Source organism: Seriola dumerili, unplaced genomic scaffold (genome assembly GCF_002260705.1).
Source record: "Seriola dumerili isolate Sdu_G_001 unplaced genomic scaffold, Sdu_1.0 BDQW01000149.1, whole genome shotgun sequence".
Lineage (NCBI taxonomy): Eukaryota > Metazoa > Chordata > Actinopteri > Carangiformes > Carangidae > Seriola > Seriola dumerili.
Window position 1 is genome coordinate 640,628 of NW_019174404.1, and position 25,313 is coordinate 665,940.

General features: G+C 44.1%; 1 protein-coding gene across 1 annotated transcript in view; it reads left to right on the forward strand.

Moving 5' to 3' along the window:
• atrn (attractin) overlaps positions 1-18,948 on the forward strand; it is a 116,648-nt gene extending 97,700 nt beyond the window's left edge. The window contains exons 27-29 of the mRNA XM_022750467.1: positions 5,222-5,329; positions 16,072-16,186; positions 18,686-18,948. Of these exons, the coding sequence (XP_022606188.1) occupies positions 5,222-5,329; positions 16,072-16,186; positions 18,686-18,810 (348 nt within the window). The 3' untranslated portion in view covers positions 18,811-18,948. The remainder of the gene's footprint in view (positions 1-5,221; positions 5,330-16,071; positions 16,187-18,685) is intronic.
• Positions 18,949-25,313: the final 6,365 nt, after the last annotated feature.

Here is a 25,313-nt window from a genome sequence, read left to right on the forward strand (position 1 = left end):
AAAGTTTAATGTGATGTTAAATATGATGTGATCAAAGTTAGCTGGAGGTGCCCAAAGGCAGAGTTGAAGGGAGAGTGAATATTGGACTTGGATGCATCAGGTTGACAGAGACGTGACTCGTGCTAATGTTGCTATGTTTCTACTGGGTGTATAAATAGGTAACTGTTAGCTAACACGTTCAGTGACTAATGATCCAAGGTAATAATGTCAATTGTGAGCTTGTTCTGCTGCCTCCAAGTGACCAAGAAAATCAATGAAGGCAGCTTTAATTTGTAAGATCAAAAAGAGAGTTGGTGAAAACAACATATAGGTCATAACCACGTTACTGAAACATGCTATAATCACATCACAGTCCTCCGACAAATAAAAACCAGTCATACAGACATCTGAGAGTTAAACCGTTACTCACCTTTTTTTTCATTTTTAATCTAAGTTGATGCATTGTCAGTGAGAAAGAAAAAGCTTATCCTTGAAGCAAGAAACTTTTATTCCAGCTCTCACCCTCACATTCATTCAGAAACGTCTCTACTGGAGCAGCTCATTGTTCAACAGAACAAACTATTGATTGTGGACAATTCCCAGTTGTACTGTAGAATTATGTGATTGTGAATATGACAAAAAAAGAAGGAAAAAAAACAAACGCACGGGAGTTCAGCCAAACATGGCTGTTTAAATAAAGGTAACCTGTGTGTTAGACAAGAGAGCAGGCTGTTTGCAGAGAGGCTGAGGGAGGTGGACTGAATCTATAAAGTTTGTTTACTGCAACATTCAGATGCACCTCCATCTGCTTTTTATCCAGTAAATCAATTCTGTTGCTTTGTGCTGTTCAAGGAGCTCCGCTTATGAAAAAGGATGTTGCCTGCATGCAGATTCTCACCTCCTCTGCATAGTGCCCGCTACGCCGAGCCAGGCTGCGATGCTGCTGCTGCTGCTGGTGCCTCGCCCGGCCTGCCGCATCGGTGTGAGCGAGGTCGATTCTGCCAGAAGTTCATTAAGAGTTTCAGTATCTCACTCGGAGTGAAACCTGATCTGTAGCAGGGAGTATTGAGTTTTGATTTTGGTTTTCCAGAAAATTACAGATTTGATTGTTATTTAATAGGAGTTAGTGCTGATAGATAATTTCAATCACACACTAACCAACGCAGACATCAGTGAAAGATGGCAGAGGGGCTTAGGGTGTTGTGTTGCAACACACCCAGCAGTCGTCACACTGACAAAGGCTACATATTTTGGCTCTCAGATGCTTCACACAGTGGGACGTCTAATCATGACAAATCGAGACTCAGCACAATGGAGTTGCTCATTTGCGCTTTCATTTGTTTCTGCGTGCCGACTGCTGCGGCGGCAGTGCACATTTTCAAGGCGTTGAACTGGGCACGTCGGATGCTTCAGCCTGTTTTTATTTGTGTATATGGTAATGAGGCAACTCCTGGCCATTGTGTTTGGATTCATTCATACTTTATGGGTGTTATTGTTCCACTATTGTGATTCACACTGTTTCTATCTTTAGCTTCTGCCTGTAGTTTTTCAGATTTGTTTTTTTTGTTTTTTTGTTTTCTGTTTGAAGTGAGAGCTTTTAATAAACCCTCTCTTATACTGTATCTCCTCCACAGTAAGTCTTAGTCTATCTCTGGCTTTATTAAGCACTTTAATGTTTATTAATTTGCAAATTTGCTATTGAGCTGTCTTTTGCAAAAAATATCATGAGCTCAGTTAAAGCCTTTTGAAAAGCGGCTGCAGAAAGCACACAGAGAGACAAGTCTGTTATTCATAAAGACTGACTCAGTGTGTGGTCAGAGAGCAAATATGAGTAAAAAGAGAAGTTGAATAATGAGTGATTCATTCAAATCAAAAATCAAATCAAGTTTATTCATGTAGCTCATTTCAAACAGCTGGAGTCGACCAAAGAGCTGTACAAATTGTAGTGACATCAGTAGGAAAATCAGGAAACCTAATAAAATAGTCGGGCGCACCAGCTGCAGGTGAGACAAAGAGGACTGTCTAATACCCAGGTACAGTGAGTTGCAATAATCCAGCCTTGAGGAGATTGATGCAGTGGTAACAGTCTTCATATCATTCAGAGACAGGATATTCCTCAGCTGAAGATAGCAGCCTGTCACCACAGAGCTGATCTGTTTGTCAAATTTCAGTGCAGAGTCAAAGCTGACACCAAGATGAAGGTTCAGAGACAGAAGACAATCACTTCTGTCTTCTTGTCATTCAACTGAAGACAGGTCTTTGACACCCAGCATCTCACATCCTGGAGGCAGTTAAGGAAGGATGTGATCGAGTTGGAAGCTCCCCAGATTCAGTGGAAAGTATTTTTTGCATGTCAGCGAAAGGAGAGAATATACAAAGAAAATAAAATGGGCCCAAAAATGGAACCTTGAGGTACTCCACGAGTGATTGGGTTAGTAAATGAGGAGAAACTCCCAATCTTCCCAATCAAACGACCTGTCTTTTAAGTAGGTGGCAAACCTGAAGGCAGTGCCCTGGATGCCAACCTGGACCTTGAGACGATTTAAAAGAATAGCCGCACTGAGGGTCTAAAAAAGAATTTAAACGGCACATTTACCACAGTCTAAAGACAGTAGTGGGTCATTTGAGACTTTGAGAAAGAGCAGATTCTGTGCTATGAGGAGCCCTGAAGGCTGAAAGGAATTTCTTCATGATGTTGTTATTGTCTAAATAAGATAGAAGCTGTGTCTAAACCACTTTCCAGGCAGGATGCAGGTAACGACTCCCCACTGACATTAAAACTGGCTGCAGTCAGTTTACAGAGTACTTTGGGAAAAAAAAAAAAAACTGCACCAGCTGCTTTGTGAATAAATTGTGTGTGTGTTTGTTGCTACTTATTTTTAGGTCAACCATTTAAGCTTTGAGTGGTTTAGAGCCATCATTAAAAGTTATTCTTGTTACACATTAATCTGCCGGTTACATTTCACGATTAATTGATGTATCCTTTCATATTTAAAATGTCAAGAATAATGAAGAATTATTTCTGACAAATGTCTCAAAACTTCCTTAAATAGTGTGAACTGTCAAAAAAAAAAAACTCCAGTATTATGGGATTGAGTAAAAGAAAGTTTATACTCAATATTTCAAAAGTTGTAATCGCTAAATATTTGTTATATTTGATATAACCTTAATTTATATAACCATATCCTTATCAAACGGGTGGAAAACTTTTTCTCACTGATCTCCTCGAACCCTCACTGATTTAAAAAAGGTTGAAGGAATTATTGAATAATCAATGACAGTTTGATAAGAAGATCCATGTCACTTGTCATATTTGTTCTCAAGTTCAACACGAAGCTGGAGCTAGCAGTCGGTTAGCTTAGTTTAGCTTAGCATACAGACTGGAAAAGGCCCACCAGCACCTGCACACCTCATTCATTAACATGTTATATGTTGTTTGTCCAATCTGTTTGACAATTTAAGTGTAAAATTGAAATGTGATGTGTCAGTTAAACAAATATGAGCTAACTGGTTGCTGGCTGTAGCTTCATTTTTGAATGGACAGACATGAGAGGGATATTGATCTTCCCATTTATTTCTCAGCAAGAATGCCAATAAGCACGTTCCCTAAAAAGTTAAACATTTCCCTTTAAAAGTAGCGACTCCGGTAAAATAAGGGTTCAGCTCCTGCTAGCCCAGCTGTTACAACAGAGAGGAGAGCAGAGAGAGTTGGATACAGGCACATCCACAGACGCATACAGGAATTTAATGAGCTGGCTTGCTCCACAAAGAGAATCCTGGACATTAAATTTAGATGTTTTTTCTGTCTCGTCAGGCTTTACTGTAGACGGCGAGAGACTTCCCATCAAGCTATTTCTGTAACACTTGGTAAGGATATGATTATAAGACATCACATGACAGCAGATGGAAACGCTGAGCACGTTAATTGCAAGCTGTGTTGACTTGTCACTTTGCGTGCAAAGGCCTTGACCCCCCCCCCGTGTGCGTCCACACAGAAATGCCATGCGGGATTTCGGTTGTGTGTACTTTTCGAGCTGAATCGCAGCGCTGCCCTTTTCCTTGCAACCTACTCTCTGCCAGCGACTCGCTGTAATGAGACAGAGGCCAATAGATTGTGTCAAACTTCTTTTGATTGTCTGTCTACACACGACTCCACATGCATCACGCTCCGTCGTCGCTGTTTGACTTCCTTTATGAGCCGAAGCTCTAGGAGATGCATTCAAACAAATGATCAGTTAGATGTTGTTTCCTTTTTTTTTCTTCCCTTGTGTGTCTTTATTTATTTATTTTTTTATGTCTCATTTCTGTGAGTGTTTTTCCTGCTTGTACAGCGGTTGCAGGTGTTATTGTTTTGTTTGGAGGTGCTTGCTGCTGGTATTCAGGTCTTGGTGTCTCTGCAGTTGACAGCATTTGTTTCTCTATTCATAGCACTTTGGCTGCTTTGACAGGGGAAGACACAGGCGCATCGCCTTCTTTACTGGGGTCTCTGACTTTCCTCAACCTCCCCCTTTCCTCTTTCTCTGCCGTCGTCGTCTCCTTTCCTCTGCTCATTTTCTCTTCTTCCCCCTCCTTCACTCTCTCATAATCACCTCCCTCCTCCTCTTCCTTTGGCCAAGGTCCACATTATAAATCAGAGCAAAAGGAGACTGTGCCTCCACCTTGCAGTGGTGCAAAGTTACTAAGTACATTTATTCACGTACAGTTTAAGGGAACTTTACTTGATTATTTCCATTACATGGTCATTTCTGCAGAACTACATTTTAAGGGAAATTGGGAAATACTCGTCACGTCACTAGATTTTTACAGGCGACCAATAATAAATAATATAATTGAAATCTGCTGCACCACTTAAAACGCAACTGCAGTTTAAACGTGATCATTCTTATCTCAATTAATGGTTATTAAATAATTTACTAGTGTGTTATACATCAGTCTCAAGCTTTTATTAAGGATGTATTTGGGTTGCCAGGTTGTGAGCAATCCAATGGGAGTTTTTAAAACATGGCAACCCAGTGATACAAATCAGTGATTACTGGTTTATAAAGTGTAAATGCACTGTTTTAGATAAGTACTTCTAATACTTAAAACTGGACTAATTAATATATTTATTGATTGATTGATTGATTACTAGTCTCTAGAGATGAAACCCTGGAGTCATACTGGGCAGTTGATTGGGGAATAGACAGAAGACTGTGTGTGTTTACCTGTCAGTGACCTTCGCACTCCTCCTCTTCTTCCCTAGCAACTGCTTAGAGAGATGCAGCAGATGGCGAGCCGGCCTTTCGCCACCATCAACGTCGCCTTGGAGACGGACGAAGAGCCGCCTGACCTGATAGGAGGAAACGTCAAGGTGAGCGCAACCTTTTTCTCAGAGCAGTCGCCACTGCGCCACAGACATCCACCTTTTGTCAGGGGCCGAGAGGGCCACAAGCAGGGAGGCCTCATCTTTCATCGACACTGTCACTCATCCTCGCTCAAGTGGGAGCTCAGCCTTGCGCCCGTCGACGGCGGCCTGTGATTGCAGCCTCCAAAGCGAGAGATATTCCTCACACCATCTGTTTCACGTCATTCTCTGAGTCTGAACTCTCTAAGGTGGTTCCGTTCGTTTTCAGCGAGCCAAGGAGTCTAAAATGAGCTCACTTAGGGAGAAGAGTTTGAAGTGTAGCGCAGGTCTAGTACACCTAATGAGGGTCAACGCGGTGTACATTTGGCTGGACCATGCGAAGGCTGAACGATGATGAAAGTGGGCTGCTGATGAGTAACACAGCGCATTATACCAGTTACAGCCAGTTATTATGGGTAGGCAGTGAATTCTAATGGGAATGAATTCAGTTAACCCTGGAGTTAAACACATGCAGATGAGCGTAAGGTAATGTAGATTAAGACTGTGCTCAGAAACAAGCACAGAGTTTTGTTCTAACATTGAGACATTCTTCAATTGGAAAAAATAAATAAACGCCTACTTGCAGGAAATGTTTGTTGGCATGAAAATAAAGAACATTAGGGGGCACTATTAAAGTCACGATTCATGTTACAAAAAAGTCTTGTTTTGCTGCATCCAGCCATCTGTGTTTTTGAAATACTGACAGAGAAACTGAAGGTAGAAAAGTTCTGTTAAAATGGAGCTGGTTGGAACAAAGCCATTTATAAAGGAGCACAGTATAGAGAGTGAAAGACAGTTCGTTATAAAGAGAGGTTCTGTGTTTCTCAAAGTACGGCTCCTTGTTTAGAGCAAATTGTGACGTAGTTGTGAAATAAGATTTTCAAGTTGTAGCCGTGCAGAGGTTTGCAGATATCTGTCTAAGAAACTTCTTCCACAGCATATGGAGATGAGCAGAACTTTTATTTGTGCTGCTCAAAACATTAAGAAAAAAAAAAGAAGAAAATCTTTCCAGGAACTATGTCCAAGCTGCAGGAACTATTCCTTAGCAGCGCTTGAATAAAAACAACTGAAAACTCTCCACTGCATCTTTACATGAATGTAATAATTATCTCAGCTGAGAGAGAAACACACAGGAAGTGTCACATTTCTACAGTGAGGAAAACAAAATGCTTTCCACATAAAGAGGAAACATCTGCACAGTCACAGAAGAGTCGACGTAGTTGAGTACAGTGTGAAAAGTCTTAGTAACAACAGTGATGATGAGAATAAAACCAGACACTTTCTGATCACCGAGACGCTGTCATCGAACATTTCTACCGCAGACGGTGAAACCTTTTAGTTTTTAAAATGTCTCCGTGCTGTGAGCGCTGCAAACCAACACAGCAGTGTGTCGGTGTGGAGCCAGAAATCAGAAATAAACCAGGCAAATCAAATCAAATGAACTGCATCACCTCATTCTCCAGGTAAGTGGCCGTGTTTTGTGATTTCGGAGAAACTGACCTGTGATTGACATTGTTGTGACCAGCAAGGACCAAAGTTATATCCTTACATCCTCCTTCCCCCTTATCGGAACCTGGTTGCCTACATTACCCACAATGCAACTCAAGCACAAACAGTTCAGTCAGAGATTCAGGTGTGTGGTGCTAGTAGCAGCTAATGTAGCCCCGAGCTGCTAGCCTGTAGTCTGGGGCGGAGATGAGGAGCAGGTAGAGAGGTCAGGTGCGCTGGCTTTAGTTAGTACAGTGGTTTATCAGATTAACAGAAGAGATTGAGCCTGTCGACGCTGAAAATTGTATTTAAAACGTAAACATCAAGCTGCTGGAGATGGTGGTTGAGGACACTGTGTTAGAGAAGGGAAGACTCGGAGGCAGCAGCAGGTTAAAGAGCAGTTTTAAATGCAGGTATTGTGCGCAGAGGCGGCGGCGGAGAACATTTAGTTATAGAGTTACAGAAATTGCGGTTGAGTATTCGGCGGGGCACGAAGCCGCGGGCAGCTTTACCTGTGACTGTGCACTTTGTGATGAATGACCTCTGAATGCAGATGCAGTGCAGAATTATAGGGCTGTTTCTGCAGGGTGTCTCGGGCCCCCCTCGCCTCTTGACAGGGGCCATGCATCTCAAGGGGCTCCTGCTCCCCGAACACAGGGTTGCTCCCTGCAGAGGCTGCGGGGCCCCTCGGGAAGATCAGAGCTAATCAAACCCCGGCTCCAACAGGAAGGATCCCACCTCTTCTCAGTTCTCCTCTCTCCTTTCTTCTCATCTCCGATTCCACTTCTTCCTCTGTTCTCTATTTTTTTGCACCTTCTCTTCTACGTCTCCACTCTTGTCTGCGCCTTTTTCTTTCTTTTCAGTTCTTCTCTTGTGCCTTGTTTTCGCTGTTTTCTTCAGTTTTCTCCTCCTAAGGCTCCATCCTCTCTGTTTGTGTATTCTTCTCTTCTCTTTTCAATTCTTCTTTTCCTCTGTCATCTGTTGTTTTCTCTCTTCTCAGCTTCTGTAATTTTCTCCTCTTTTCATGTTTTCTCTTGTTTTCAAGTTATCATCTTTCTCCTCTTGTTTCTTTTATCTTTTCCTTTCTTCTGTTTTTTACTTCTTTTTTTCATTTATTTTCACATCACATTCTCAGTTTCTGTTCTCCTCCCTGTGCCGTTTATCAACCTTTTTTCTTTTGTCTTTACTTTTCTTTGAATCTTCTTGCTTCCTCTCTCGTCTCCTGTCTGACATCCTTACTTCACTATAGTGTTCTCCTTAATTTACTAGCACTTTACTGATCCTATCAGCTGTCTGAAGGTTTTTGTTGGCCTTATCTGCTGGTTCTGGTGTGTGTGTGTGTGTGTGTGTGTGTGTGTGTGTGTGTGTGTGTGTGTGTGTGTGTGTGTGTGTCTTTCTTTGTGTACCTCTGCATGTTTGTGTGGGTGTTGGCGTGTGTGCTGTTGTGTAGAAAGAAAAAGATGCAGCTTGGTGTGGAAATCAGGCGCCCTGTGCCGCCTCCTCCTCCATCTCTGCTTTACCTTTTCTTCTCCCACCTCTACTCTTTCTTTTCTTCCATTCTTTCCGGCCTGCTCTCCTTCTCTCCGTCAGGGCAGCTGCAGCCCAGGAGCAGAGATCCAATTTAGATCTTCCTCCTCAGCTTTCTGTGCCTTCACCAGCTCAGACGGTGAGCGCACACTATCCTATCTCCTCCCGGCTCAGATTGAGCGACTCAGAGCAGGTTCTTCCCCTTGTTTCCATGCTGTTTTATCAGGACGCTACAGTGGTGTATTAAGACCCACGATCAGAGCGTACAGGGGGCCAGGCTCCGCACGGTGAGCTGAAGATCATTAAAGTTGTTTATAGCCTCGGTGGGAAGTCCAAACTTGCTCCACCGATGAGATATATTCACTCTGCTTCTGCCAAATGGAGCTTGCGGGCCCAGCCTCACGGGCAGATGATTACCTTTGTGAAGCTTAATGCTCTGCTTTTATTTATAGAGACCGTGGGACGAGAGAAAATCGGGACATGTGATGTGAAAAACGGATGGTGGGGGCAGCTGTGGTTTATCAAACATGGTTGTGGTGCACCATTATCTTCCCCTCCATTCACTGGCTATTAAATTAGAGGCATTTGGCTGATTTTAAGACCAATTGTGTGATAACCTTAAATTCTGTGACTGCCGGTGGCAAAGAACAAGTAAATTATCTGTGATGTCACATGAAGCATCTTTCATGACAAGGATAGTGTTTTCTTTAATGTGTGGTTACTCTGGAAAGAGGGACAGTCCACGGCTGTTTTAGGAAGCAGAAAAGTTGTTGCAGGAAGCCACTGGTGAGACAGTTGTGATGAATTCTTCTCATCTAAAGAACAGCGCAGACGGAGACGAGGCGAGGGGAAGATGGAGCGTTGTTTGTGTGTGTTCGCCACGTTGTGCCAAAGTTTCCCAGTTCCACGGAGAAACAGCTGAGACGACGTCCCTACAGCGGCAGGCGTGCGGAACCCTGGTTGTCACGGTTACTATAACAACGGTCATGACTTGGTTAGGTTAAGGAAAAAACAAGCACTTTCCCAACATTAGGTGTTCTTCGTTGTCATGCTCGCGATCTCTAAAACTGCTGGTTTCACCTCGGGGTCGAACACCGCTCTCCGGTGTCATATTCCTGCGTTTTGCTGACCCATCCATCGCTGCTCGTTGCTCCTGTCATAATTACTACAACCACTAGATGTCGCCTAGCAACAAAAACGTAACTGTGAGTCATATTTAACCCGCTGCACAGTCGACCTGTGGGTTGTTTGTTGCGGTTCCAGTTTAGAAAAGAGCTGCACTGATTTGCCTGTCGGTGCCTCAGATTCAGATTTAGCAGGATGACCTTCGATTAAACTTGTTGATCTTCATTTCTCTGCAGTGTGTAGTTTTAAATATGTTGCGTTATGGCGTTCATAATTAAAAGCTGACGAAACATTTTCTTGGCAAACGGAAGCCAACTGAATGAAAAACTCATCAAAGTCGGCTCAGTGGAAGTGGCTGTACCTGGTGAGTCATAGCAACAGGGAGTTTGACTCGCTCTCGTCACTGGCGGCAGGGGAGGGGGGGGGGCTCACCCCCGTCTGCTGAGATGAATGCAGCGGATGAAAGCGGAGCAGCATGCAGCTGCAGTGTATGCCCACATCAGCGTGTGTGTGTGTGTGTGTGTGCTCAGCAGCGATCCTACGTGCTGGGCTAATTACTGGAGGTAATTTAACAAAACCTTTCGCTGCTCTGCCTGGCCAGTCTAGATAACTCTCCGGAGGAGGTTGGGCAGGCGGGAGTCGAGGGGAGGGCTTCAGCGCTCTAAAACAAAGGCATCTTCTGGGGAATGTTATTAACACACAGCCTCTGAAGAAGACCGCGGGAAAAGACACTACCTTTGGGGAACATCTTAGGCAAAAAGAAAAAAAAAATCACATGCACAAAGAGTTTAAAAGGATGGATAATTGAATTTTTCAAGGTGTTTTGTTTTGTTTTTCCCGCTTTAATTACTTCTCAGGCCAAAATAAAGTGGACATGTGTGTTGAAGGAGATAAACTGTGTTCTTTTGGGGGTGCACGATGTTGTTTTTGTGGAAAATGGAAAGTGAAGTGGTTGGCTTGCACACTCAGGTTGAAATTGAGGTTGTGCATTGGATACAATAGTCGTTCAGATGAACTCTCAATGCAATCGATTAGGAAATGAGTTTGTTAAAATCAGAATGATCCCTCTGTCACATCCCACATCAGTCTGACAGCGAGCTTCTTCCAGTTCCAAATTTATTTGCAGCGCCTATTCCCTCTCCAGTTTGAATATGAGATGCTGGTGTTAGAAAATGAGAAACGAGCATGTAAACAAACGAGAACCTAAGAGCAGCTTGCAGCTGCTGCAGTGGAAATTGGATTTGGCAGACGAGTTTTATGACAGCCCTAAGCTGTAAAATTAAAAGCTGCCAGTCTTCCTCTTCTCTTAGTTATTTGTTTTTACACATAAGAGTACAGATGTGCTCAGGTTATCACGGGCAGAACTCATCTTTCCAATTGTAAACATTCTGGATGAGAAATACATTTTGCTGGAGGCAAAAACAGACCCGTAGACTGGAGCAAGCTGAGCCTGGTCGGACCGCTTCTGGCAAGGCCAAAATAATTGTTTCATCTTCTGTTGTACCAAGAGATCGAGGAGCAAAATTAGCCAAGTGTGATATTGTACCACCTAATGTTGTATTTGAACAGTTGTCAGTATTTTTTATTCCCATTTCTCAGCAATCCACGTCAGCCACATGTAATGATGTTCCTGCACCATGACATTGAAAATGGAAAGAAATGATCCTTACACGGAGAGCTGGGTTGTCTTATCTAGTTATTGACTCATCACTCATTTATCACACAAAGCTGTAAGTGATATTAATGTTCTGTGGCCCTGAGGGACACTGTTGGCTTTGACTGCGTTCAAATGGAAAACAAAAATGGTAATTTGCGCTCTTTCAGTATTTAATTAGGGTAGTTTTGTCTGGTTCCCTCCCACCTCTCGCGTGAGTGTTTAAAGAAGCTTCTCTAAAGTGTTTCCAAAGTGGGATAGGAGTCTGTTTGACGGGGTCCCACAGGGTCCTCTGCCAAAGTGATATAAGTTTAATTTCATTGCTGCCTTAGTTTTCCAATGTTGACTAAATTTAAGGAAGAAGGCTGCTCTTTTCTTCCCACATCTGTCTTAAGATTTCTAATAAGCTGAATGTAAACAAAAGGAGTTTGCAGCCGGAACTGAGACATGACGACGTCTGGTGAGGTCTGCTCTAAGGTGCAACAGGTGCAGATAAGTACCTGGTTATTTAAGTCATAAATACCATTTTTATTATATGAAAACAGCAATAACCATTTATCATAATATTTGCATTGGACGTAATGGAGGAGTCCATGTTTCTCGCATGAGACTCAAACCGAGCACCCAGAGGAAACCTGTGCATGTGATGCAGTAGACACAAGCTGGTGTGCATGCATTGCATCAGTTTCATTTAGCCTGAGACCGAGGTTGAAATCTGGAGGATGAATCCTGCCCTCGTGACATTTATAATGTTCAGCTGGCTGCAGGTTGTGCTTCTGTCGAATTGCATTGTGTTATACCGGCAGGTGCTTCTATTGTAAGGCTAAATAAGCCAAAGTGTCACATAATGTAAAGGCTGCAAACCTAATTGCCTCGTCCTGTTCAGACTGTTTATTGTTGATTCAAGCAGTCCACGTTAGATAAACCATTACTCCTGTGTGTTTTCATTTAGACACATAGGAAACATTAGACGAAAGTGCCGTGTGAAGCGTCTGTGATGAATGATGTCACGGTCAAATTACCTTCATACTGTTTTATTTGCTGCAAACAAATTAGACCACAGTTAAAATGATTTGTAGCTTCTCTCTCACACCTGTGGTATTTTTGGCTCTCGTGTTTCTCATCATTGAATCTACGTTTTTTCAGTCAGTTGCAGACGCTGCTGCTCCTCGTGCCTCCTGCCCTCTCTAGTCGTCACTCTCTTCTTTGTGCTTTGCTCAGGAGGATAAATACGTCATCGTATCGGCAGCTCGCTAGAAGCTGCCAGTCTTCACAGTCATGGTCTTATTTGTTTATGGTAATTATTGTTGTTATGTTTTGAATATATAATTAAAGCTTATTAAAGTTTCTTTTAAAAGTAATGTTGATGTTGTTGCTGAACACAAGGAGGAAATAGAAGAGACACATGAGAGCGGAGAGAAAACAGGAGTGACAGTGAAGGTTTTTTCTCAAGCGGAAAACATTTAAAGGAAGAAGGAGCTCCGTTTTTTCTTAATGAGCTGTCTCAAATGTTTCCTTGTGCGATTCATGAGTCTAAGGATGGAGGGTGTCAGACGCTGGACAGATCGTAAAGCCCCCTGGGACAAAGTCGTCTTAATTTTGTCCTTTTAGAATAAACTTGAGTTGACAGCAGAAACAAAGATAATCAAGGTGGGAGTGGAGGATGGAGAGGATGTAAAAACAAAGCAGTGACCCAACTTTTCCTCCAACGTCCTGTTGGTTTACATTAATCACTCTCATTCCTCAAAGTCAAAGCCCTGTGTTGATGATTTATTGTTAAAATTCCAGCATGTCAGAGTTTGAGAAGCTGCACATAGCTCCGGTATCCAAATACGTGTCTGAGTATTTGTTATTTTCTGTGTGTTGTTGATTCTGCTGCTGGTTTGACTGCAGTGTTTTCCGGCAGCTCGCTCTGACCCGCTACGAGCTCATTTGTCTGCATCTGAACTATTCCCCCCCTGTCGGCTCTTAGGGGGGCTGTAACACTGCATGTGTGTGTGAGTCCAGCAACTCACAACACACCCGAAAACTGCTGCAAGCTCAGAGGCATGAACACACACACACACACACACACACACACACACATATATATATACAACCTCTTAATAACCTTTTCTGTCCAAAGATGCGTAAACACAAGTTCTGAGCTGCATGCACATGTTCACATAAGCCTCACAGACATGAAATCTTTGCCACGGCTGACATTAACTGTCTGTTATGATACTGTTATGACCGTTTGGCTTTCAAACATACTGTAGGTCTCATTACAGACAGAGCTGCAGGCCCCTGCTTCACTGGTCTAATGAACCCTGTAGATCCTGACACATTTCCCCATCAGTTTAATCACTGATCAGATGGAGTACGAACCTCTGCTGTGTGTTATGCATGTATTGACTGAAGGCATCCAAGCAGAGCTGTTAGATTATGAGTCTCAGTTGATTCTGATTTCCTCACATGTTGAATGTGAAGCCTCCTGCTGGATCCTCAGTTTGGCTGAGAAGTGGAAAATTCAAGGAGACTGATCGTCTGATGATTATTGTGGGGGGGGGGGGTTTCGGAGGGTCTTTGTTTCTCTTTGTTTCTTAAAAGAGCATTTTCATTGTCTCTTTTCCTCCCACAGTCAAGATGTAAAGAAAGAAAGAAAACTTTTATAGACTGATCTGACATTAAACAAATCCCCTCAAGGGCTGAAAACTGGCTCATTCATACTATTCACAGAACAATTTTGTTGCCGTTTATTGAGCTGATTTTATTTCCTTGTGCATAAGAGACGATAATTAAATTACAAATGTGTTACAGAGGCTGGAGCATCATTCCCCGGGCTGCAAACAGGCCAAAATGCAAAAGAGCCTTTCAGATGTATTTGCATGCCTGTTTCTTTTTATATGTTATTTACTTTCAGACTTTTCAATATACATTTGTTTTTTCTTTTCCAAACCCATTCAATTCAATTGTGTCAACCAATCAGCACACTTGATGCTCAGGTCCACATGACGTGTTGTTGAGTGTTGGGAGGTGTGTGTGAGAGCTCCTCTGTGACCCACATTTACCCATAACACACTTCTCTGTGTTAGACTGTAGACTGTATATAAAAGATGGCAGGTAGCCTCAGTGAGGTTTCTGAAAAGCGGGTTTGAACCTCAGAGTGAGCTGCTCTGCCGTCGCCATCTTGGCAGTGTCTGACTCCGCCCCTAACTCCGCAGCTAATCCAAAGTGGCCACGCTCTCAATTATGCAGAACTTTAAAGCCTTGATAAAATGTAAACAGGAGAGTTTTATAAACAGTTGTCATGAAGGAGGCTTGTACCAGGTTGTAAACGTGTTTATTTGTGCTGTAAAGTTGGACGTTTTAACATTGGAGTCTATGGGGATTGACTCACTTTTATCGTCTCAAGTGGTCGTTGGAGGAACTGCAGTTTTCAGTCACTTGGTGTGGACCCACAGAGACGTTTACATGTACCATAATTCAAGCCTGTGGAGGTTCACCTGTGTTGAAAGTGTTATAGGAATAGTTCAGATGGTAAAATTGCAGTCACGGCTTTTGCAGAAAACTGATTTGGGAGCTTATTCAGACAAGAGGCCGACATACAAACGCACCAGCCCATTCGCTTCATGAGGTGCGTGTGTTCGTACAGTGGAGATGATAGAGGCTAAAATGTCCTTCCCTGTCTGATCCTACTTGAACACGGTCCGCCGCACAGACACGCATGTGAAAACACACGTGCTGTAAACACAGACAGACACACATCTGTAAGGGCATAAACAAATACAGAATCCCCCTCCCTTACAACATCAGCTGCACTGTATACACAGACGTACACACCAACACACACATATGCACACCTAGAGGCATCCAGGTCTTTATGCCACTTCCCCAGCTACCTGTGTGACAGGCTGTGTATCCTGCTGGTATGAAAGGTAAGCCTCAGAGAGTCGGAGCAGAGAATAAATGTGTAAAATGGGTCAGAGCCTGAATATCATTACTGCCCCGCTCCCCATGTGTACACTTACTGTGTGTCAGTGTGTGTGTGTGTATATACAGTTGCATGTGAGTGTAAAATGTGTGTTTCAGTGTGAGGAGTTCCTGTCTGTGTGTGTCACACTCTAGTGGTATTGCTACTTGGGGCATTAAGCTCAACTCTCCAGAGTACAGAGACCAGCGTGGGAAGGGATTGAACCTGTATGTTCAGAAGTGTGTGTGTGTGTGTGTGTGTGTGTGCGCGCTGAGAGGCATTCACAGTAGTGTGTGAAACCATGCTATGGCCCAGCTTCCTGTCCGGCTCAGGAATTTGAAGTACAGTGAGAGGGAGAGATGGGAAGGTATCTGTATGCAGGCGAGGTGGCGGCGGTGTTATCCATATCCTCAGCTGAAGTAAACCCATGAATATTGTACGAGGCAAGCAGCAGTAGATCCGGCCAGTGTTGACGGGGGGTATGTGGGGGGGGGGGGACTCATCCCCACATATGGATGAGTTGCTGATAAACAGGAGATATTGGTATTAGAGAGTCAGGTTTGTCAGGCAGCCTGCGGCGACAGGAGTGCACCGCCAGCACCGCTGACACAAATCTCCGCTCCCAGCGCCACCACTTGATTTCCAGTGGCGGCCCACGCTGCATACAGTCAGCGTTGTCATGAAATTGTGAACAGTGGGGGTATTTTTCTGAGGGAGGGTGGGCAGGGGTGTGCGGGAGCAGGGGGGGTGAGGGGAATCCAATTTGTGCCCACAGATCAGTATGTGTATCTCAACAGGGGATGGAAAGGGTTTCTTTCTGGCTGCTGTACATGTTGCTGACACAAAAAAAAGAACAGTAACAGCAAAGCCTCCGTTATCCATGTCTTTGAAAATGATGTGTGTTCACCAGGATTTTGGAAGCTTGTGATGTGTAATAATTTTTTTTTTTTTTCCTCTCCGCAGTCTGTCCCGAAACCCATCGCCCTCGAGCCTTGCTTCGGCAACAAAGCCGCCGTGCTCTCCATCTTTGTGCGGTTACCCAGGGGCACCGGCGGCATCCCTCCTCCAGGACAGTCTGGTAAGATGCAGCCGCTGAATTCACTTGTTTTCTTTCTCTCACTTTATCCGTCTTTGTTTGATTGTTGTGCACTTTCTTCTCCCGTCTCTCCTTAATCTGCCTCCCTCCCTCCGTCTTACCGAGCTTAATAAGAGCTGCAGAGAGACAGTTTTGAGCCTGACAGTTAGCTCCTCTAACTTGTTTCACTTTCTTTTTCTATTGTTCCCTCAATGGCTCTTATGATCCTTCCCACACAGAGTTTGAGGCCATGCCCAGAGTGTAAAACTGAAAATACTGTTGACACACTAACTCATGCTTTCTGGTTGGTTTTAAAATACGTTTCCATCCACGCTGAACCTCTTCTTTCCAACTAACTCCTGTGTGCATAAACCCTGCAGCTCTTCAGTTCTCATCGGGTACAGTACAAACAGTGCGAGTACAGTCTCTGTCCTCAGTGTTGGGAGACGCGCTGAGGATTATGGGAAATGTGTCCTTAATGTTGAGAAACACTGACATGTAAAATCATCTCGAGCGCGATCTGATTAGTTTACAGTAATTATATGATGTTAGCCGCATTAATGTGATAATGATGAATTGTGTTTTAAGTTGCTGCAGCACCTTCACTGCTGCCTCTCATTCCCCTCTTCCCTCCCTGCGCTCCCTCTCGTCTCTCCCTCCTTCCCTCCTCTGTGGTGAAATGAAGGCTGCAGCTTGTTGCTTTCCTCCTCATCTCTGTTTCCTCCTCCTTTCCTCATCTCTCTGTCAGCGTGTCGTCTTCCCCCCTTTATTAAACATGCTGCAGCTTCTCTCTCTCTCTCTCTCTCTCTCTCCGTTCTCCTCCTTTCCTTCTCATCTGTGAGGCCGGGGGTTCAAAGTGCAGTCTGGTGTCTTTCCTTGCATTTCCCCGTGCTCTCACATTTCCCTCTCTTCCTTCTTCATTCCCTTCCCTTACAGCCTGATAGCACTGAGAATTGAGCCCATTACCTCCTTTCATCCAACACTGCCACCGCTCTCTTTTTACTTTCCCATCCGTCCTTCATCTGTTTTCCTGATCCTGGTTTCTAGGACGTCGTGAGAGGACTGAGCGCTTCACTCCCCTCAAAGTTTTTCTTTTCTATTCTCTGTCTTCCACTCTGTCCTGAAAGGACTCAGACAAGAACTCAACTTGATTCCTTTTCTTTCTCAATTTTTTTTTCCCCCTTCTGTTATTTTACAGCCCTCTTTGCCTCCCACAGTTGCAGTCCCCAGACCATCAGCACGCCCCAGGCCCTTATTAATTACAACATAGTCCTTTTGTCATAACAGAACCGTCTCGACTCTCGGTGAAGCTTTCCCTCGGGCAGCTTTTGTGGAGCCCGTGTTAGCCGCGCTCCTACCCTCCTCCCATGCCCGCGAGGGTCTCCTGTTACAACGCTTTAAACTTGTTTCCCGCGCGGCTGCATCCGTTTCCATTCCTCCGGCTGTCTGTCGTCAGCGTCACGACCTCGTGGCACTCTCTGTTTACAGTTCTGCTCGTCCCAAAATGGCTGCCTTTGTACCCCTCCAAACAGCCGAGAGCGGGTCAGCACCACGGACTATCTCTGATCTGTATCTGAGCTTGATTTGGGTGATTTGAACCCTCCTGCGCTCAACAAGCTGAGAGCCGCAGCCTGTTGCACTGAAGACTGTCAGACTGTATGATTTGAGGAGATGTGATCCCAGCCGCAGCTTCTCCCCTTGGAATTTATATTTCGCCGTTGGCTATGTGCAGTTGATCGGGGTAAATGCATCCATCATTGGAGATAAATGGAGTTTATTGGAATTTCATGGCTCAGAGAGTATTAATAAATGTTAATGAAGTGTGATAGAAGTTAATGATTGCCTGCGCTGCCAGTCTATGATCTCACCACCTGTGTGTGTGTGTGTGTGTGTTATACACACTAAACAGTTTTTCAGTCAGTAGACGTTTCGTGTGCGTTCACACTGGGAATGTGTCACAAATGATGTATTTACCAAAAAGTCAGGATGCATGAAAAAAACACTTGATTTTTGAGTGTGATAATTTGAATTACTGCCCCACAACGTGATGCGTATAAAAGGAGACGGCAGACGTACCTGCAGCTTTCAAACACAAGTGGCAATTTAAAGGACTTTACTTAAAGCACTGAAGAAGACAATGAAGAGGAAAATAAAATCAATTAAAAGTCAATCAAAAAGTAATAAAAAAGTAAAGGCTATATATAGTGTTACTATATAATATATAAAAAGCCTGTGTGTGCAGATCAAGATCACCTTCACTCCTTTTCGCTCAAACCAGTTGCTCCGAGACTTTGTCTTGTGAAAACAGTTGAATCTATAAATCTATTAAATCATTGAGTTTGATTTTTCAACTGATGAACTGATTATGAAAGAAATCAAATGTTGTTAGTTTTGATTCATTGGAAGATGAAGAAGTTTTAAAGATGTAACACCTGTATCATCTTCACTCACTCTGTGTGTGTGTGTGTGTGTGTGTGTGTGTGTGTGTGTGTGTGTGTGCAGGTCTGGCAGTGGCCAGCGCGCTGGTGGACGTCTCTCAGCAGATGTGTGTGGGCTACAAGGAGAAGTCCGGAGGCCTGAGGAACCGCAAACAGCAGCCCACCGCACAGCCATCCACCTGTATCTGACCACGCCCCCCATCCTCCTCCACCATTCCCGGCCCGACGCTCTCCCATTTAGCCCCCTGCCTCGGCCCCCTCCTTCAGAGACTTCCGCCAGCTCCGCTCTGGCAGGGAGAGGTGCATGCTGGGACGCAGGACTGGAACATTTTGGTGAGGGGCCGAGTTGTCCGGTGCACTGAAGCCTCAGTGGGCCCCCCCCCTCCCCCCTCTCTCCTCCCGCAGGAACTTTGGGTCCCTTCAAACTGAATGAAAGACACTGGACACAGAGGAGGGGGAGGGAGGGAGGGACAAAGCGGGTGCTTACTCCACCCTTTCCCATCGAAAAAAAAAAAACATTTTACATTTGTCGACACCGCCTCGTTAGAGTCGAGGCGGCCACGGCTTGCTGCTAGAAGAGATCCTCGTCTCGTAGTTTTTTGGAAAACCCAGAGACTTTGCAACCCTCTATGTTCTTGTTTTACTTAAGTTATTGTTGTTCTTTGTTTTGTATTGTGTTATTTTGAACGCAGGAACAAACTGGACATGTGTAACTGCACATGCACACACACACACACACACACACACCCCACACACACACCCCACACACAAACACACACACACACACACACTCTTCCCAAAAAACCTACTTTCCAGGCCCTCGACCCATTTGTAGCCCATTGTCGCCTGCTGTCAAGTTCACAGCTCAGCGCTGAGGGCTGGTGTCACCGGAGTCCTGTACAGTTTGGCCTCCGAGCAAGCGAACAGCATGTTCAGTCTTCCTTTAATGAGGATCCACTGTAGGAGGCCAGCCGTGCAGCCAAAGCCCATCTGAAGTATGTGACATTTCTAATCGGCCTCTGTCTCTTCTACCGCTGTCTTGTGGCCTGTCTGGAGCTTTGTCTCCGCCCGTCTCTCTCTCTCTCTCTCTCTCTCTCTCTCTCTCTCTCTCTCTCTGTGTGGCCATCTGGCTGCCGGACCCAACCTCCTTCCCAACCTCTCTGGCAGTGTGGCCGAGTACAAAACCAACACCACGGCAACTTCTCATCCACGCTGGCTGGCTGGCTGGATCGTAAGCCGGTGCCCATTGAAACTTTTCCAGCTAATTACTCCTCCAGTCACAATGAAAGCTAATGTCTCTGCACACAGGTGCGCGTGCAGGGCTCTCACACACACACACACACACACACACAGCAAAACAGCCGGTGGTGAGAAAACCCTCCGGCGTTTAACGATTGTCCCTTTGGCAGCGCCGCGCCTCCGGCTCATGTGAGACAGACTTCCTATAGATCGTCTGACTCTGATTGACGGAAGTGATTAGGGCGATCTGCGTGAGGGTGAGGGGGGCCGGGGTGACGGTTCAGCATTAACTGTGATTGTTGCCTAGGAAATCCATAGCCTCTAATTGCTGCTGCCGTGCCCCAAAATGCAACACATGTCCCCCTCCCCGATACCAACCCCACCACCACCACCATTCAATGGCAATTGCTCCGTGTCCCTGAGCAATCTACAGCTGCCCAATTAGCCCGTGCTGCAGCGGGGTCTGTGTTCATATTGATGAGGCTACAGTGGAGCTGCTAATGCCAACACCGGGCCGACAACCCAACATGAAGCACGCACACATCACCAGAACAAGCAGATGTCAGTGTCTTTTTCCTTATTTGCACCTTTGTTAAATGGAACTTTTGAATCGACCACATCTCATGGATATTCATCCTTAAAGAAAAAAAATACAAGAAAAACATCCATCGCTTTTTCCTAAAATTGCCTCTTGAAATTATCGTCCTCTCTCGGGCTTACTGCCTCTTTGTGCTCCATGTGTGAGGTTTCTCTAAGCCAGTGGTTTTTTTTATTTTTTTTTATTTTTCCCTTCCATTTATATCTGCTTTACCTGCTCTTTCCACAGTCCTTATCTGAAATCACTGGTCCATTTATAAAGAAACATTACTTTTTTGTCAACTGGGGAAAATGAGGGAAAGCAGAATGGAAAAACACGGGGCGAACACAAGAGACACAAAAAGAAAAAAAGAAAAGAAAAAAAAAACCTCAGGCTGCCAGTTGAAAACAGAGCTGTTGCTTTGAAATGTCAGGAGTAATTTTCTGTTTTATAAGGGCATCAGGGTGTCAGGTCTGTGTTTCTTACCTTAGAGTCTTTTCTCCGTCAGCACCGAGCATCACAGCGGGCTTGAATTAGTCCGCATTGGTCATCTTTGCCGGATATAAATTTCATACTACAACACCTGCAGGTGTTTGAAAGCAGGAGCTGTGGAAGACGTATCTCCTCCCTCCCCTCACAAAGTTATTAACTCCCCGCCTTCAGAGAAGTACAGTAATAGAACAATTTAATAACTCGCATTCTGCCCTAAAGAGCTCGGCATATTTAGTTCCAGGCTCTCACATGTGTTCAGCACACTAGAACCGCTCACCATCTGGTTAAAGGGCACACTCTTAGCACTGCAAAAAGGTCAGAGCAGAAAGCATGAACAAAGTTGACATTCTGTAATTATAGAGAGCTGGATGTGCTCAGAACTCCACTCAGCGAGCGCCACCATCACATTCAGGAGTCAGCTCTGTCCATATGTGCACTGAGGAATCAAAGCACTTCACTTGCACTCTTTATGATCAATCCTTTTTTATTTTTATTTTTTTCTCCACTAGAGTAACTTTCTGTTTTTTTGGCTGGTTCAGGTTTTGATGTTTATTCTGTCACTTCTGCAGAGACTTGATGGTGGAAAATCGCCGTCAGCTGTCAGCCGAATGTGGTAGAATTGGCATATGGTCGGTAAGCTGGTCCATCTGAGTGCAAATTAAAGAAGAAAAAAAACTCCCACAAAAAAGCCATTCAGAGTTGTATGAACAATTTTTTATTAAATACTGTTTCTGTGAGGCTGTGGGAGTTTTATTTTTATTTTTTTTACGATTTGTACCGCGGCCTCTCACTCTCCTACGCACCTGTCACTTCTTCTCAGGTGTGCAGGACTTTTTTGACTTTGTTTGCCTGCACTATCAGTCTGTTTGGCAGGTAACCAACCATCGTTTTGAAGGTGTTGTTCAATTCCAAAAGTCTCGTTGGGTGGGAAACATCTGACGACAGCAGGAACATTTTGGGATGTACAAGCCTCTGCAGCACAAGGAAAGCAGCGATATTCTTCTTCCTTGGCAGAAATAGCATCAGTTGCACTGACTCCTGCCTTTTTACAAAAAAAAAAAGAAAAAAATCAATTTGTTGTAACTTGCTTTAAACAAAAAATCTTTACAATATGAAGCCAGAATGTGACCCTGAGCTGATGGAGACGAGAGAGAGGCAAGAAAACGTAAACCCCGCAACATCACATGACTCATCATCAAATGGGCCGATGTTGCTCCTGACACCGAAACGCCTGAACCGTGGCACCGTGTCTCTGTCCACTGCAGCATCAGCATACTTCAACAAGAGCAGCTCTGAGATCAGCCGACATCTCCTACATTTTGATTTTCTGTAGATGAACAGTTTCATTCCACAACACACACACACACACACACACACACAGACACACACACACACACACACACACACACACACACACAGACACTAAACCTGCTCACTGTTAAGAAAAATCACTTTGTTTAGTATCAGTACTCAGTGACAGAATCTGTGACCGCTCTCGTCTTCAGTTGCAAATTTAATTTAATTTCCCACAAAGCAGAAATCTCATTTTGCAAAGAATCTCTTCATATATGAATCAATTCTCCGGCTGATTCGAAAAAGTACTGTAGTAATAATCTCACAAAGAATCAAGATTGTTTGTGGGTTTTTTTTTTTTTTTTTTTTGTAAATGAATGTAAAATGAAAAATCACCTGTGCAGCCAAGGTAAATCTGTAAACTGGAGGGGGGGGGGGGTCAGACCATGTAGGAAAAGGTTTGTCTTGTTGAAGATGCATCAAGAAAAGGAGACGTAAGGTTTCCAGCCTCGAGCCTCTCAAACTATGATCCTCTGCTCGCTGGCTCGGACAGGCAGATCCTGGGTCTGATAGCGTCTGTGAGTAAATCCTAGAAGTTTGTTTTTACCTCTGTAGGATGATTATTTTAACACACTTTACATTGACAGACTAAACTTTGTGGATATTACTTTGTTGTCCTGTGTGGCCAGTCTCACCCATTTCAAACTGCAGTATCAGCAGAGTGATCAGAAACAAACTCTATTATCTACAAATACTATTTGACCCAGATCTGTTGTCAGCAGTCTCACTGGGATCCTACACAGGTCTGCAAAGTCTCAAAGCATGGGAAGTGATTAGGGGAGTTTAGAAGAAATATTGCAGCTTCAACATTTATCCAAGACTTTTCACGCCTGGTCCACCCACTCAGGCCTTTTCATTTATTTTTGGCTGATTAGACGTCTTCTCAGGACTTTGTGGGCGTGTACACACCGCGCTTGATTGACATCTCCCGCACTCCCCAGCTGGTTTGGTTGCACCTGTTGGGGCGGGACTAATGTAGACTTCTGTGGCAGAGCTGGATAATATGACCTGAATTCTGAATTCCTTAATAATGATCAATGTCATAATGTGTTTTTGATTCACAATGGCAGATATTTTCTGGGATTCTGGACTGGACTGTTTGCTGACTGGTTGGTTGTTGACTTTAGGTCTTTATATAACGTCAGTAACTGGATAAATTTAGTTTTGTGTCGAGCCCGCGTTGGAGTTTGGTGGCTAGCATGTGTAGCTCCACACAACCTTAAAAGAGGTCTAATCAGCCACATTGATGCTGTTTTTCCACAGGCCCGGTTTTGTCCACTGTTGATCTCACAGCGGGGGTTAACCACGCTGTTTGGTCCTGCTCGGTAGCTCTGGCAGACTGTGGCCAAACCCGTGACGGGCTTCATTGTGGTGTGTCCCTAACTTCTAGAAAATGTGTTAAATCCAGTTCCTTCCTCATAAAATATTTGCAACTTTTATTTTTTGTTCATACAATTTGAATCCTTCATTGTTTACATGTCTTTGTTAGCACATTGCTGTGTTTCTCTGCCCATTACCGCCACCTGCAGGTCAGTGGATTAGTGTAAAGTCATTGATGGGGAATGTGTGTCGACCCACTCATAAAGATATTGATCCAAAGTGATACTAGTGGTGAGAAACTCCACAGGGTAACTTTAAGTTACTGCTGATGCCATCCAAACAGTTCCTGCTGCTGCTGCAGAGTTTTCCACCAGCAAACCAGTGGGAGGCTTTTATTGTGAAACAGCTAGAAGAAATGCAGCGCATTCGTCAGTGAGCTAGCAGAGCTTCTCTTGAATAAAACAGGACATAGACGTATGGGCTGCCATATTTTGTCAGCAGATCAGTTTTAAACATTGAAGGGAGGGCTAGTAGAAGAAACTGCAAGCGAAAGGCTTTCTGCAGTTTGTGAAAACAGACCTCTACCATGTGATCAATAGCTTTTACCTGCCGTGACGTGTTGAGGAAAAACACCGTGCCAGCATGGCTTTAATGGTGGCTGAGGCTCATGGGATGGCTTGGTGTGTGTGTCCCCAGACCTTTTGGAAAAACAGCATAACTGAAAAGTCTTGTGTTAATGTGGCAGGGGTTTAAAATGACACAATTTTTATATAAAAATGCACCTTTTTTTTCTCCCCGAATCATAAATTCTAGCTGCACTAGAGCATAGTGTCCCCTCCCTCCTACATGAGACAAAGTGACAAATCAAAACTCATGAGCACAATACAAACCTTTGCTCTGTCCAGAGAGAGCTGGACCGACTAAGGTTAACTCTTTGGACTTTCTCCCTTTTTGCTCTAAAGCATCAAAGCCCAGTCCTGCAGGTAAACATGAAGTTTAGTGTGGCACTGTATTGATGGTGCATTGCAGGATTCCTGGGTCCTAAAGTTCAGATTTTCCAGACGATTACCTCTTTCCACCATCTGCACCTGCCCAAGTGTGAAGTGGCCCCCGAGCTGATCAAAATATCTGAGAGGGAGTGTGGAAGTTTGCAAAGGGAAATGTGTAGGAACCCCGTGCACAGTCTGCCGCCGTGCCACCATACCTGTCAAATACCTGTCGCATTTATTTTGGTTCAAAGAGATGAGCGACCCCTTCTATCTCGCCCCGCTTTCCAGGCCTCAATCTTTCTCGGGTAACAGTTAATTTACAGTGGCCTTATTTAAGCTTATTTAATCTCTGTATTAACTGATACTAATGTACAGCAAACACATATTTATACAGTGTGATTAGTTACTGGAAATCTTCCTAATATTCACAATGCAAGTAGATTTTTTGTCAAACACTGGCAGCATTAATATATATATTTAAAATGCTTTAATACACAGGTTGAAGCATCGGGATAAGGTCACTGTAAATCAGGCTTTACCCTCTCTCTTTCTTTCCGTCTCTCTTTGTATAGCGGCATTATATATACTGATGAAGTAGTTTGTTAATATGTATAATTTAGCAGTTGCTCTTGTTTTTTTGTAAATAATGAGAAAGTATTGTGAATGACATTTGTTGGATGGTTTTAAAAAAATCATTCATGGCAAACCTCTCCAAGGCTTTT